Source organism: Orbicella franksi, chromosome 14 (genome assembly GCF_964199315.1).
Source record: "Orbicella franksi chromosome 14, jaOrbFran1.1, whole genome shotgun sequence".
NCBI lineage: Eukaryota > Metazoa > Cnidaria > Anthozoa > Scleractinia > Merulinidae > Orbicella > Orbicella franksi.
In genome coordinates, this window is record NC_138158.1 from 19,753,993 (window position 1) to 19,769,614 (window position 15,622).

At 37.8% G+C, this 15,622-nt stretch overlaps 1 protein-coding gene across 2 annotated transcripts in view; it reads left to right on the top strand.

The window, feature by feature from the left end:
• LOC145467597 (nipped-B-like protein A) overlaps positions 1-15,622 on the top strand; it is a 41,665-nt gene that overhangs the window by 8,301 nt on the left and 17,742 nt on the right. For both annotated transcript variants that reach the window (XM_081451172.1, XM_081451173.1), the window contains exons 7-31: positions 858-920; positions 1,149-1,247; positions 1,415-1,515; positions 1,616-1,708; positions 1,817-2,042; positions 3,215-3,369; positions 3,992-4,072; positions 4,457-4,557; positions 5,072-5,213; positions 5,704-5,786; positions 7,335-7,470; positions 8,002-8,145; positions 8,791-8,838; positions 9,147-9,236; positions 9,453-9,661; positions 10,333-10,435; positions 10,752-10,850; positions 11,049-11,195; positions 11,859-11,993; positions 12,122-12,223; positions 12,459-12,509; positions 12,809-12,917; positions 13,161-13,300; positions 13,777-13,917; positions 14,661-14,754. In XM_081451172.1, coding sequence (XP_081307298.1) covers positions 858-920; positions 1,149-1,247; positions 1,415-1,515; positions 1,616-1,708; positions 1,817-2,042; positions 3,215-3,369; positions 3,992-4,072; positions 4,457-4,557; positions 5,072-5,213; positions 5,704-5,786; positions 7,335-7,470; positions 8,002-8,145; positions 8,791-8,838; positions 9,147-9,236; positions 9,453-9,661; positions 10,333-10,435; positions 10,752-10,850; positions 11,049-11,195; positions 11,859-11,993; positions 12,122-12,223; positions 12,459-12,509; positions 12,809-12,917; positions 13,161-13,300; positions 13,777-13,917; positions 14,661-14,754 — 2,892 coding nt within the window. The remainder of the gene's footprint in view (positions 1-857; positions 921-1,148; positions 1,248-1,414; positions 1,516-1,615; positions 1,709-1,816; positions 2,043-3,214; positions 3,370-3,991; positions 4,073-4,456; positions 4,558-5,071; positions 5,214-5,703; positions 5,787-7,334; positions 7,471-8,001; positions 8,146-8,790; positions 8,839-9,146; positions 9,237-9,452; positions 9,662-10,332; positions 10,436-10,751; positions 10,851-11,048; positions 11,196-11,858; positions 11,994-12,121; positions 12,224-12,458; positions 12,510-12,808; positions 12,918-13,160; positions 13,301-13,776; positions 13,918-14,660; positions 14,755-15,622) is intronic.

The window sequence follows — 15,622 nt, forward strand, 5'->3', positions numbered from 1 at the left end:
TGCACGAGTATGAGAACAAGGCTGTGGTCTAAGAAAAATTACAAGGAACCCAAAGGTGCCTAACCATGAAATCCTGGGTGCCCAGCACTAAAGCTTATATGGAAACAGAGAGTTTTTCCAGTCTCCCAGAGGCAAAAGTTAGTCACCTGTTGCACACAGGCGCTTCTAGAGCACAGCCCTGGAGAAGGAGGGGTTTCTCACCATGCCTGATATCTGGGGTCCTTCTCACTTGTCAGCTCATGCATGTACTTGGAAGAATACGGTTTCCATGGCTGGTGATTTTTGCAAACCAACCATGACCCCCAATATCCAGGCTACCATCATACTGACTACAGGGCTTGGTCCGGGACAAGTAGATTCTCCTTCTGGACAAGTACCTTTTCATTCTCACTTGCCTGATGGGCAAGGGATGAGGCAAGTCATTTGCCAACTAAATCATTAAAGGAGTAAGCTAAGACTTGCCCATGACAAGCAAAATTTGAGAGATACTTGTCCCAAGGGCAAGCTGGAATTCAATTTTTTTTAGCCCTGTTAACTAGGCTGTGGAGTTCAGTGCAGTGTAAGGTGAAAGAGGACGAGGAAACTAAATGAAGGGAAGTTGACTGTGTGGTGGATTTATCTAATTGGTAAAGATCACTGACAGTACTGCACTAACAAGATTCTTTATTCTGAACACTCAGGGAAGAACCCTGTCAGGATGTGTGGTAAATAAGTCACTGTATGTGGCAAAATTGCAAGTTGCTTGCACATTTTCACAGGGCTGTAAGAACTTTAAGTTCTGAACCTACCAACTACTCAAGGCTGCCTATAGATGGTTATTTGTTCAAAATTTAACTTTGAAATAACTGTTTTTTCAGCCCCGCCTAGGAAGAAAAGCAAAAGCAAGAAGCAGAAAGTTCAAGAATCTCACGATCCTGAAGGTACGTGTGTATTAGGATTGTTTAATTGGCTATTTCTGAGTTACAGTACTCAAAAGTAAGTTACCATTTCTCGCACAACGATAGTCTCATCTCCAGAGATGAGAGTGTCACCTCGCAAGACGAGAATCTCATCTCAAGAGACGAGTGTCTCGTCTTGTGAGAGCTAGTGAAGTGTACATTTTGGAATAAATTATAAGCAGTTGAATGTTTTCTTGGTTCTGTTTTTAGATATCATGGAATCACCAACCTTCAAAAAGCTTGGAGATTTACTTGAGAACTTGTTTGAATTTGATGATGAGTGTGATGCACCAAGTTTTCATGATTTGGGTAAGTCTTATATTTGAAGTAATGCACTGAAGGTACTGTACATGTAGCTAAAGACACTTCTGACTTTCTTGGGTTGTACTTTACTTTCCATTTCAGATTTTTTTTTTTTTCCTTTGTCAATTGAATAGGAACTTTTCTTCATCACACTGACTTGTTTTCTCCCGTAGATGACCAGGAACCAAAACCAGAAACCCTTCTTTCGAGATCAATAGTTTTGGAATTTTACACTGAGACAGCAAAGCTCAAATCTTTAGGAGTATTACATAAGGTAAAAATACACCTCAATTTGCTATCAATAAATCAATGTTCTTCATGTGCATCTATCCTAATCACAAGAAATTTGATGAATTTACTCTGAATTGTTCCAGGTACCCACTGAGGATTTGATGAGACTATTGAATGTAATGGAACGGCACATAAGAGATGGTTTACATTTACAGTTGCAGAGCAATGCAGACCAGGTGAGTGTTAACGTTTCTCTACAGTAATGTCTTAGCAAAATGTGTTGTACACAATAATGACCTCTGTCCAACAGTGACCTTCAGCTTTCAAGTTCCTTTTTACTTCAGGATGATGACGAAGAACAGAGGCTTTGGCGTGACTTATGCCTCGATAGGATGGTGCGAGCAGTAGAGGCTTCTCTGGTTGTCCTTATCGTCCTCACATCTCCTGCCATGTCCAAACAGTTATACCTTGAAGAGGTCATCAACAGGGTTATTTCTCTTGCAAAGTATCAGCTGAAAACCAACATTTTCCCTGAATATGATCCCCTTTATAGAGAATCAGATCCTAATGGTGAGATATTGCTTTAAAATACAATTCAATGTATAGTTAAACTACATTGTTCAGATGTAACTTGATGTAATTTATAATTTGAGGGAGCTGCATTGCAGACCTATTTTGCCTACGACTCAGATTACACATGTAGATACTTTTCCAGTCTGGGTGCCCTTTGAGTGTAGAAGTGTCGTTAACTTGTCAATGAGCATATTGTTAAGGCTACTTTGTGAGTGAGTTAGAAAGCAAGCATTGTAACGAGGACAAGTTCCTAATGTGATAAGCTTTTGAAATACATCACACTGATTCTTTTTGGAGAACCTGAAGTTAAAAATGACCAGACCAACTGATAATTGCACCAGTACATTTACGTGATAGAAGCAGTCAATAAGTTCAGCAAATGGGATTGGTAAGGGCAAATAGAAGGGAAAATATGTCAGCAGCTTATGAAAGTAAGTGCAAGGGTGAGATTGCCTTGAAATGTGTACATGTACTGCACTCCTTGCAAACAGTGTAAATTAAAATAAGTCAAATTATTCTTGCAGTTTGATTGGTTTACTTACAATCTATTGGAGGACAGATGTATGGATGATGATATATTGATTCCATGTTATCATCCGTCTGTTCAGTATTAGTATAAATCTATTAGTGTTCTATCATGAATGCCATTCTCTGATTGGCTTCGCTACTCACTATCTATTCTGTGATAGATAGTGAGTAGCGTAGCAGTGTGCTCTTGCTAACAAAATGATGGCCGCTTCTTGGCATTTTTGAAGTGTCTCTGAAGAGGGTTTAGCTAAAGTCTTGAACAACTAGTAGATTTATACTAAAACAATTAGATTATTTGCTCTCGATGTCTATGCGTGATAGTTGACTCGGGCTGTGCCCTCCTCAATTATCACACGATAGAAATCTCGAGCTCATAATCTAATTGTTTAATAGATCACAGAGTACGTCAAAATGTGGTAAGAACATCAGTGACACACTTGGCTACTGTCTTGTGTGCCACTTTTTTGTTCTTACACATTTTGACATCATCTGTAATCTGTTACTACACAGACACACAGAAACATGGAATCTATTTGTTGTATAGAACTCAATCTAAATCCGATATAATATTGTAGAATGCGTGTGAAATTTTACACTGTTTCAGACTTGTTTATCACAATTGATTTTGTTGATTTTTCTAGAGAGTGTCCTTATGATGCCAAAAGCCAAAAGAGCCAAGTCTGCTCATATAAAACTCAAGTCTATGTCACTGTTTTACAACAAAGTGTGTGAACTGGTCTCACTGCTGGGAGATCTTGTGGATATTCAAGCCCTTACTGATACAGATGTTTTGCAGGTACAATAGTTTCATACCCTAAGGAACGGGCATGTTTAAAATCTGAATTGGAAAATGTCATCAGGTTATCCTAAATAGTGCTCAGGCTAGCCTATATATCACTGACTTGAAGGGGGTTAGTTCTCAGTAATTGTATGGTGAACCGTGTACATCATTGTTAAGTGGCATTTCGTCATTTTGCCAAGTTTGTGCCATTTCAACGCATCCGTAATGGACTGCATATTAACTAATTTGAGTCATAATATTTGAACTAACATGATGGCTCTCATAAATAAGGCCTATTGTACTGCACATGCTTGAGAGAAAACGAGAAAGTCCACGACTTATTTCTCAAAAGACAATATCCACATATTAAAGAGCACAGCTCCCATCAACCAGACTACCAGTCCTACAGAGCATACACTGTATTCAAATCTTCTTCAAAGTAGTCATTTCTGTACATGTATGTAGATTGGCTGAGTTTTTTTTTTGACAAGAAGCCTTTGAACAGAAGGCATTTGCATTCTGCTGTTGCACAGAATAGCTTGCAACTTAGTGAATAGTGAATAGGGTACATGTACCTGTATGTGACTTAACATAATTTTTTTTTTTGCTTACACAAATTTTTATTCTTTCTCTCCAGGTATCAAATCTTGGGACATCTCCATTTTTTGTAGAGAACATCAGTGACCTTCAGCACAGTGCCCTCAAGCTAGTCAGATCGGTATGGTACTAATTTCTTTCTCTGAAGTTCACCTAGTGTCTGCATACACTTGAACAGAGCCTTGGGAGAGACCATCAGGACTGATGGTCTGAAAATCTAACGATATTAAGAGACACTTGCAGAGAAGTTTGAACATTGGAGGTTCTTTTCTAAAACTCGTAACACAAGTTTGTGCATACATGTACAATGTTCGTACTGTAAGATGGGATTTCTTTTTTGGAGTCAAAACACCATGATGGCAGCAGTTCTAGTCTTAATTCTTCTAAGGTTTCATATTTGTTCTACATATATGTCCATAATACAATTTAACAATAAAGCAAGTACATTCATATACAATATTGGTACTTTGTGCAGTCAGCTTCAGAGTTTCTCTTCTCTTGGCAGATTTTCCGAAAATATATCAAGCATAGGGATTTGATCCTGGAGGACATTTTTGCATCATTAGCAAAACTTCCTAGTAGTAAAAGGACACTCCGAAGTTATAGGTTTGCCATGAAAATGAATGTTGATATATATTTTTAAATAATAATTAAGGAAATAATTTTGCTCTGTCATGAAAAGAAACTCACACATGTAGAATGGTACATGTTAATACACCATAATATGAACAGAAGTGTTACAAATATTGTAGTTTGTAGTAGTAGATGTTGCGGTTCAATTTTACTTGGTGCAATTTGACATTTTCCATTGTACTGGTGTATGGTAATATACTTGTATCTTGTCAGTAATGCATATGAAACAAAGGGAAATACCAATTTGTGCCAATGTCAGTGATATTGAACTGCAACATATACATTTGGGGATGGTGTTTTCAGTTCAATATTGGTGAAATTATTTTTATTTTCCCTTGTGTCATATTCATTACTACAAGTAAAAATTAACATCAACGTGTACATGTATGCCAGGATTTTAAAATCGCAGAAGATTGTTTCTGAGATTAGTCAAGGGCAGATGTGTTTAGCTGATGCATTGACTATTATTTTTGTGTGTTATCCTCAGACTGAGTGGAGACTTATCCATACAGATGGTCACAGCCTTGGTGCTTCAACTCATTCAGTGCTCAGTTAAAATCCCAGAAAAAACTGATGAGATGCAAGATGTACCTGATGCTGAAGGTGGAGGAGATGAGAGCAAACCACATGTAAGCTTTGTTAACAAAATATTAGCACAGTGCACCTTTGAGTGACCTTTCCTGTGACCATGCAAGTCCTTCAGTTGCTAGTTTCCTGATCACAATGTATAGGTTCTCTCCTTATGGTATACTGGTAATGTCATCAACAGGATGTGAATGTGAATGTGTAAAATTGCAGAACTGGACAAAGAAGAAAACAGAACAATAACTATTTTACAACAGTTGTAGCCAAAACATGTGTTACATTAAAATTTATTTCTTACAATTAAGAAAATTTACTTTTATTGCTATAGGCTGTGCTAAAGTTGACTTCGCGGACATGATTTTAAAATCATATCTACGTATTCTTTATGCTCTCACAGTGAGGTGTATTTTTCCCCTTTTTAATTTCTTATGGGTCAGATCATAATTAGATAGCTCTTTTTACATGACTGCAAGTTAGAGTGATTTACATTAAATGATAACTTTTCTAATAATTCTCATATTATTTACAATTCAGGTTGACAGGAACCTTCTTATCATCACATCCTATGAAAATGCTTTGAGAACAGCGCAGAATTTCTTGTCAATGTTTTTAAACAAGTAAGTTATTTTACTCAATGACACCCTGCTTCACCCTGGTGCATGTATACAAAATAATTGGTTCTCACACACTGAATGCCATTTGTCTGCCACACGACAATGCAACAGCACTTTATTCACATTTCTATCAACATCACAACGATAACAGAATCGGAGTCAACAACAGGAAAAAACTACCCAAATGTTGATACAGGTCTATAAACTTTAGGCAAGAACTCACTAAGGGGTGGGAGGGTGGGAAAACTGTTGCACTGTCTGGCAAGAAAAGAATAACTGAATCACGTGAACGAGCGTGAAACTGGCATCCTGACTTGTACCCAGGTCTCCCATTTAGTGTGAAAGAACTTCATTTCCTTCCTCTTTTGCAAGCTCAGCCGGCAGGAAAAACATTTAATATTATTGTCAGGGAAATGGTAATTTAAAGGTCATCAGCTACATGTATGAAGGATTTGGAGGGGGAGGTTATACTTCTGGCCCCGGTTGTTTGAAGGGTGGATAACGCTATCCACTGGATAAATCGCTATCTAGCTGGTCCTGGTTGTTCAAAAGGTGGATAACGCTATCCAGTGGATAAATCACTATCCAGCGGATAGTGTGGTTTGTTCTGTTAACACTTATCTGCTGGATAGTGATTTATCGGCTGGATAGCATTATCCAGCCTTCAAACAACTGAGGCCAGATAAGTGTTGGCAAAACAAACCATGCTATCCACTGGATAGTGATTTATCCAGTGGATAGGGTATACACCCTTTATTTGAGCCTGACTGCCTAATACCAGGGAAACTAAGGGTTAGTGTAAGCAATGACCAAAGTGTAAGGACAGTGGCTAGCATTAAACCCAGAGCTCTCTTGGAGATGAATCCAACATGCTAACCACAAGATCACTATTCCTCTCTTATAAGAATCTGAATGGTCATGTTAATCAATAATGGGAAAGGTAGAACTGATTTTGAGAAATGTTTAATGATTGATTTCTAACTGAGCTTGTAGGAAGATGAATTGAGAAGGAATCCACCAGATGGTCGAGTAACAAGTGGACAAAAACTTTGTACCAAGATTGTCTACATCGTATTAAAAACTTCTGTGTGACTGTTTTAAATATCTCAAAAGAAATCATTTCTGTTAACACCAAATGTCGAAAAACAAAGTTTGAAGTTCGTGTGAAACAATTGAAAGTTCTGGTGAAATGCACAATTTCTCTGAACTTTGAAATTTATTTCCTCAAGTTCCCATGGGTAATTGTTTTTGTTATGCAAAAAGGACTATACTATACTTAAAATTATTCTGGTACAAGGTTTTTGTCCACTTTAAACTGAAATTGCTTGATTTTCATTCAGATTTCCCCTTAAATGTTAAGCTACATACATATGTATACTGTACATGTACCAACATAGTCAAGTTTCCTTTACCAAGGAATTAGTGTACGGGTAAATCGAAGCCTTTGAAAATTCAGAGCTTGAGAAGTTGAACATGGTTGATGGCTGCTGAAATGTCTTTTCTTTTGAACCTGTGTTGACAGTACCTTTTACATATCTAAAATTATTGTAGATGCATAAGTGTTGGGAAAGATGAAGAAGATTACCGTCCACTGTTTGAGAACTTCCTTCAAGACCTTCTGGTTACACTGAACAGACCTGACTGGCCTGCTGCAGAGGTTCTGCTCACCCTTCTAGGCAGGTTGTTGGTAAGTTCAGCTTCCTGTGCTTGTCAGGTACATGTATGCAATGTAAGACAGGGCAAAACTTTGTCTGAGTTGTCTTGCTGAAAGTTCAAACAACAATGACTTTACTGGTTTCTTGCCTTACAAGACTGTTATGCTGTTGACATTACTCACTACAACCCTACATACACCAGGGCTTGAAAAAAGTGCCGTCCGGCTGTCCGGGTCGAGTAGATTCTCTTTCTGGGGAAGTACCTTTTCATTCTCACTTGCCCGGGATCAGGCAAGTTGACTGCCAACCAAATCATTAAAGATCAAACTAAGACTTGCCTGGAATGAGCAATATTTTAGAGATACTTGTCTTAAGGGCAAGCTGGAATTCAGGTTTTTTTTTTGAGCCCTGAATACATGTATACATGTACATATAGGTAGAAAAGTGCCCATGTTTAGTTCCTTTTCCCCCAAGTAGCAGATAGGACCAGAAGGCATAAAAGAAATAGTATTTTTAAAATCGATGTTAAAGTTATTTATAAAATGTATTTCACTCTTTTGTAGATTGTGACCTTTAACAACAAAGGAAATGATGTGAGCCTGAGAGTCTCAGCCATTGACTATCTTGGTGTCGTTGCTGCTCATTTGAGAAAAGATGCTGTTAACAGTCAACAGGATACAGAAAGCATCACAGATATTTTAGTGGAGGTACCTATATAAAGGTTCAACAAATGATTCAAGTAGAGATTTACAAGCTCAGTGTCTGTCTGCCCATCTGTCTGTCTGTCTGTCTGTCTGTCTGTCTGTTTGTCTGTCAGCCACTGTTTAGTAATTTTCTTGTATATTCCTAATCAAGTTCTTACTGATACAGTCGAACCTCGATTATTCAGACTTGTTGAGACTAGACAAAATAGTCTGGATAATCGAGGGTCCAGATAATCGAAAATATGAATATTGATGAAGAACCAAACTGTTTAAATAAAGCAACATTTAATCGTGAAACAACACTTTTACAAATCACTTGGAAAACAATATGGTCTACTGTACATCTTGAACCACTCAACTCTGAGCCAATCAGAACTCATTTGAGTGTGCTACATTAGTTACGGCACATGCGAGCGCTGCTTTTGCTCTTTAAAAGCAAAGCAAACTCACTTTTGACTGCACTTTTCAATGCTATAGTTTTAAAAAGAATAAATTGCTACGGATCTTGATCATGACTAACAAATATTCTTGACAAAATTGGGACTAGAGAAAAAGTCCGGATAGTAGAGAAATCCAGATAATCGAGGTACAGATAATCGAGGTTCAACTGTAAATAATTAAGAGGCACAATGTGTTTTTTTTATTTAGCAACTTGGGGAAGTGTCTGATGACTCCAGTGATGAAGTTTCTCATTTGGTAAGTCCCTGTTGCTAAGTTTGCAAATTAGATGTAACTCAACATATTTCACAGAATGTACATACACATGTAACATGATGTTTATATTTTTGATAGCATTCATCTTCAGTAGGTAGTCAGAGGTTCACGACACATTATATTTGACAATTATGAAAATCCACAAACATGATATGTATTATTAATAAAAGTGTAAATGTATGAAGGAATAAATATGTTGTTGTACATGTAAGTTTGCATACTTTGAACATGTGCAATATCGTGATTGATAACATTTTCTTGTTATGTTTTTTTCTTTTGTTTTTAATAAGGATGAACGTTCTGACAAGAGAAACCAGATCTTACAAAAAGCTGTTACAAACTGGTTGAATTCTGAGGGAAACACAGATGCAGCTTTCATGGTAGTTAAATATATTTTTTTCCTTTCTCCTTTTTTGTTGTTGCAACATCAGGGGTCCCAGATTTGAGAAGCTAATAATCACCTTGATCTTAAATCTAAATCTTGTTCATCTTTGTATCCAAATACTTTGTCACAGCCAGTTCGTGATTGATCACCCTCATTGTCTAAGCTTTTGTTTCCTCTAAGTTTACGGAGCTAATTTTGTTTTCGTTCATAGTTTGCTAGGCAGTTCTTTCTGGCCCAGTGGATTAGAGATAACCACATTGAAATCGAGCGTTCCCTAAGGAGTCCTGCTGATGATCCCCTTGATGCTGCAGAAGGAGTGACTAATGATGCCTTGTTAGGAGCACAAAGCATTGCAAAGCTGGAAGACAAAAAGGCTTTCCTGTTGTCTATTTTGGATGGAAAAAATCTGTCAAACTTCAGGTGAATACTACTTGCTCTCTTGTTTTGCTGTGGAAAGGCATACAGCCGTAGCTACATGTGGTCTTGGCTGAAGCAGACAAACAAATTTATAACCAAACAAAAACAAAACAGGATACCGTACATTGCTGTAGCCTAATGATGTATATTAAAACAAATGCCCCTCTTTGCATTTGTGTAACATGTCTGTTTGGTTGCTACTTGTGTGCAAAAATATTAATTTAAACCAAACCATAACAAATCACACAAAAAGCTGTACATGTACCTCCTGGACCTTTGTAGAGCTGCATCATTGGATTGAAATATTCTGAATGGACTCTCAGAGGTTTATTGAGGGAGAATTAATTGCCTGGTTTTAGAAAAGTGCTTTCTCAAACTAAAACATTGACTGAAACATAGGAAGCATTCATGAGCCAACACAGTCATTTCTCAGAAAAACTCTTAAATATATTGTTATCAAAATTTGAAGGAATATTCAGTGGTGATCACTGTGATATCATATACCAGTTTCAAATTATATACATATGTATATGTGCATTTTCTGAACTCCATAAGTATCTGAAGTGGCTATTTGGCATGTCAGACCTTCAATGAGGTTTATTACAAATTGTACAAAGATTTGGGAACTACTCACAGGAATAGTCTTTGACAATGAAATACCTTGATCTTTGCAGATCATCTAGTAACTGTTTAGACTATGATCAGGCAACACTGGTCACAAGACATCTTGCTTCATCAAGATCATTCTCAAGGAGCTTTGACGCATACTTGAGCCAGGTATGGCTTATCATCATGCAGTAACAGTGGATATCTTTACACCTCAGTTAAGACAACTGTTAAGACAGTTACTCAGACTGAGACTCAGGGCCTTATACATGTTGTTCCTGAGAAAACATGTAAACAAACACAAATGTGACTAAAATTAATGATTCTACCTTTGCAAACAATGTGCAGAGTTGACCTCACCTCCTCTCCTCTCCTCCTCTCCCCCCCCCCTCCCCCTGATATAAACACATCTCTAGTGTAAGCACCACTTGGTAGTTAGATTTTTGTCATTACTACAGCTGTACATGTTAACTTGTACATTGGACAGATCCTCAGAGTGCTGAATGAGAGTGCTGTCGCCATCAGAACCAAGGCAATGAAGGCACTCTCTGCTGTCATCTCCGCCGATCCTTCCATTCTCTCAAGGGTAAGAATGCATGTACATGTATTTTAGCATTGTTTTTGTAATTTATCTAGTTGACTATGTACAATAACTGTTTAATATAGTATTAGAAATTAGTCCAGGGAAATAAATTGTGCTACTAAATACGTATGATTTATTCTAACCTTTACCTTGTTTTATGTTTTAACTCTTTTGCCTATTTATATTTATGTCCATGTTTAGGATGATATGCAGAAAGGAGTTCATTCAAAATTTGTGGACATGTCAACCAGTGTAAGAGAAGCGGCAGTTGAGCTCATTGGACGTTTTGTCCTCAATAAACCAGAGCTTATCCTTCAATACTATGACATGATCATTGAGAGGATACTTGTAAGTTGTTCTCATTATATACTTGTACAAGATAAATATTGAATAACTATGATATTGTTGCAGTTCACAGTATACATCTTGGTAACTAGAGGGGAGTCGCACAGACAAGTGTCGCTGCAATCTTCCTCAAATGGGTTAACTTGGGTTGATAACAGAAAGCCAATACTAAGTTCAATTGTCATGGTCAAGGGTCTGCCTTCTGTGATGGTGCAATGCCCATGACTGCTCTAACAAAGCTGAAGTTGTACAAGGGAGAAAAGACAATAGCATAAGAGTTACTGATGCTAGTTACACAGTTGGAATGGACGCTATTCAAGATGTGACTAAATATGTTGTTCTAAGGATGTGACATTGAAGACACAAGGGTTTCATTGATGTTTTCAGCTGGAAGAGAATTGGTTTTCACCAGCATGCAAACCTTTTTTTGAATTGAACTGCTTCATAAGACAAAAATTCTTAAAGATGGTCCAGAAAGCAGGCAAAATTATTCTTGCAGCTAACCAATTTGCTTGGTTCCGAGCCCTCAATGAAATCCTTGACTGGAGGATACATGTATTTTTACTTTACATTCCCAGTACCCACTAGGAGAAATGAGGAAATATATATAAAGTAGACCAAATTTCAATCCATAAGTTTCTTTTGTGTTTTGTTTCATTTTGACAGGACACTGGCATCAGTGTAAGGAAAAGAGTGATCAAAATCCTTAGAGACATATGCATTAGTCATCCAGACTTTCCAAAAGCTACTGAAATATGTGTCAAGATCATTAGAAGAATATGCGATGAAGAAGGAATAAAGGTAATACAGGATTGGTTTTTAGAATTAGACAAATCTTTTCTCTCTCTTTTTCTGGCTAGATCTGCCCTTTAGGAATAGCCTTTTATTTTTTTTAAATAAAGTCAGCTTTGCTTAATGAATTTTTTCAGGAACTGGTCACCAAAGTGTTTCAGCAGATGTGGTTTACTCCACTCAAGAACGATGAAAACTCTGATGTTCTTGTCAAACGTGTTGTTCATATGACCGATGTGGTAAGTCTTTATTTCCTTAATGTAGAGTGTTGGCAGCCTGTTTTTCTCTCGAAATGAGGCTAACCCCATTTCATCATTGCTGCCTTTATGCGTTCATGTTTGCAGATAAACAGTCGCCCTTAAGAGAAAAGACTGGCTGCCAGGAATCTATCCTTAATGCAGTGAATGTTTTTTTTTCCTTTTAAAAAATTGTAATTACAAAACTGTCTGTATAACTTGACTATCTTCAACGTAGGTTGCAGCATGTGGTGAGAGTGGGGACTGGTTCGAGCAGCTATTGGAAAATGTGAGTTCCTCGATACATTGAGGAGTTTTAACATGCATCTACAGTCGACCCAGTGAAAAATAAGAAAATTGCCAAATGCTCCACATCTATAGTATCACTGCTAAATGTTTTTGTTTAGAGGTGTGGGGTTTATAAGGAGGAATTATGTTACGTTATTATAAAGACAGTTAAGGAAAATACCAACACCAAACTCTAAGAACTAAATGCAAACAACAAAAAAATGCATTGTTCTCAGTGCAGCTATTGAATACCTCAAGGTTGGTACTAAAAGTGTTATTAATTCTTTATACTCTTTGTAGCTGCTTCACAATGAGGAAGATTCTATTTCTAAAGCTTCAGAGGAGGCCAGTCGACAAATTGTAAATTGTCTGGTTGAGAATGTGTTGAGTTTGGAAGAGAGAGCAGTTGGTAAGCGAAAACTGTTCTTTTTTTGTTGCATTCAGCCTTCTATAGAACTAGAAAGAATATAAAAGTTGTTTGGTCAACCAAGTGGAGAAAACCAAGTCAATAAACACATTGAGAACACTCTGAGAACACTGAGAAAGGATAGAATGCCAGGATGAACATCATTTCCTGTTATTCACGAAGAGAAACATTAATAAGAACCTTGGTCTTTATCCTTTGTGTCAGTAATGTGTCTCGTTGTTGCAGCCCAGTCTGAAGGCAAAGGCTCAAGCAGCCAAAGACTTGTGTCAAGCTTGTCTACATTGTACCTGATAAGCAAGATTAAACCACAGCTGTTAGTGAAGCATGCTATGACATTACAGCCATACCTCAGTACAAAGTGCAGTGTAAGTATGAAAAACAAAATGTTAACTATTGAAAATAAAGCTTCTCGCTACAAACGTGTCCCTTTCTCTTCCAAATATGAGCCCTTTGAACATACATGTAAGCCCGCTTATGTTCAAATGTAGATTGTAAAGAAAACAAAAATAATACTTGCTTCACATGTACGTGATTGTAACACTCAGACAGCAGCTTGTTTTGATAATATTGCGAGTCGAGTATATTTAGGCACTTTTGGAAAGTATATTTTTGGCGTCAGAAGAGCTTGCTTTGTGTTGCATTATATTGTTCAGTTTCCTTACTGAATTCCACCATAGGACGTCCTTATAGGTAACTTTAGTATGAAGGTTCAACTATATTTATTTGGAATGCAAAACTCGTTCCAGGAGGCCACGCCCTATTCCAGTATATGTATGTTTCAAAATTAGAGTGACTTATTTGCTGGATTTTGTTCTTTTTCCTCTGTCACTGTTCACTGTAGACCCAAGGGGATTACCTTGTGATTCATAATGTTGCGCGCATTTTGGAGCTTGTAGTTCCACTGATGGAGCATCCAAGTGAAACATTCCTCGCTAGTTTAGAGGAGGACTTGATGAGACTTACAGTCAAACATGGGCAAACGGTAGGAACCCAGATAGTGCTTTTTTTTTAGGAGGAGGCAGCTTGGCCTAGTGGCTGAGTGGTTGGGATGCTGAAGTTGAAATCCGGAGGTCGCTTGTTCAAGTACCGCTCTGACCACTAAGCTGGAGTTGTTTCTCGGTAGACCCTAGTTCAACTCGGTCATGCTTGTAAATAGTCAACTGGTCTGCCTCCTGTCACTGGGGATTTTTCAGCCTATTATGTTGAGTTGATATATTTGTTTCTTTCAGTTTAAGTGGCATGCCTGTGAACTAGTTTCAATCGTGGACAAAAATCCTTGGGGCACTTATGCAATGTAATGGATTATATGTGTTTTAGAACTGAAGCTTGAAAAAAAAAAACGTTGCTATATCCATTTTAAACGCGTTGCTGTTCCCCCTCCCCACCCAATGCAATGTTGAAAATTAGGTGAAATTGCCGGAACTAGTTTTCAACATTGTATGTGGGGTGGGGGGCGAGGTTAGGCAGGTGAAGTTGTATTCGCATCTGGCGTGTGCGGAAAAGTGCCAAAAGTGTAAAATTTGTCCCAAGACCTTTTGTCTATGATTGTAGTTGTAGCTACATGTAAGCGCATTGGCCATTATAAACAACATTTGAACATTGTTTTAACACTTAGAGAGTTTTTTTTTTTGCTGTGATTGCAAAGACCCATTTTGCAGTCAAAGTTAAGCGGTTTTTCCTTTCAGTTCTGTTATTGAAGTACTGTACTCTTGCTCTATATTTCAGGTTGTTCAAAGTTGCATAAGTTGTTTAGGTGCTGTGGTAAATAAAGTCACCCATAACATCCGGCTCGTCAAGGACTACTTCCAAAAGTACCATGGTAAGTGTAAGGCCAACAAAGAGAAAAAAACTCAGTCACAGGGTCCGAAATTGCGCTTTCCTGGTCGCCAATGCGACTAAAAATTTTGCTCTGGCGACCAGAATTTCACAACTGGTCGCCAGTGAGCGATTAATTATTTCATGCCACGATAATTATACAATAACTTTGATTTTCAGCCAAATCGATTAAAATAAAATTCAAAGCCGCCCGCCAATTGGGCACTTACTTTTCACCTTCCCGCTGCTTTTTAACTATGAAACCAATTTTCCTCATAAATCTACCACAACGTTTCACAGCTACGATCACTGCGAAGCTTCACCCCCATGTTTTTTCAGCGGTTTCCCATAACATACGTATTGCAGGCGCAAGAGGCCACGTGCGTTCTTTCGCCGTAAATATTTGTTCAGCGATTTGGTGTCCAAAGATGTTCTGAAATCTTTCCATAATTTATTACAAGGTGGAGACGGAACATCCGTGAGGAAGTTAGTTGAAGATTTAGATATTCTCTGGGCGTCAAAAGGTGGAAATGTAGATCTGTCAAAGTAGTCAAAAGATGATTTGCGTACTGGTTTGATTCCTGATTACATCGATTGCAAATATTTCTCCGGCAAGTCCATGGCGCCCAAAAATTTTGGTTTCTCTTTCGCTGCGAAGGAAAAATTTTATTGACACTTTTTGGCGACCACATTTTTCCATATGGCGACTGAAAAAAAAATTTTCAGTCGCCAGTTGGCGCCTGCCTTAAAAAGTTAATTTCGGACCCTGACTCATGGAAAGTCATGAAGTACGTATGGGCAAAAAATTCAGTGTAAATAAATTAACTTATCATGCACCCATGTGCGGCAAATAAGCAACTACATCGTGTGCA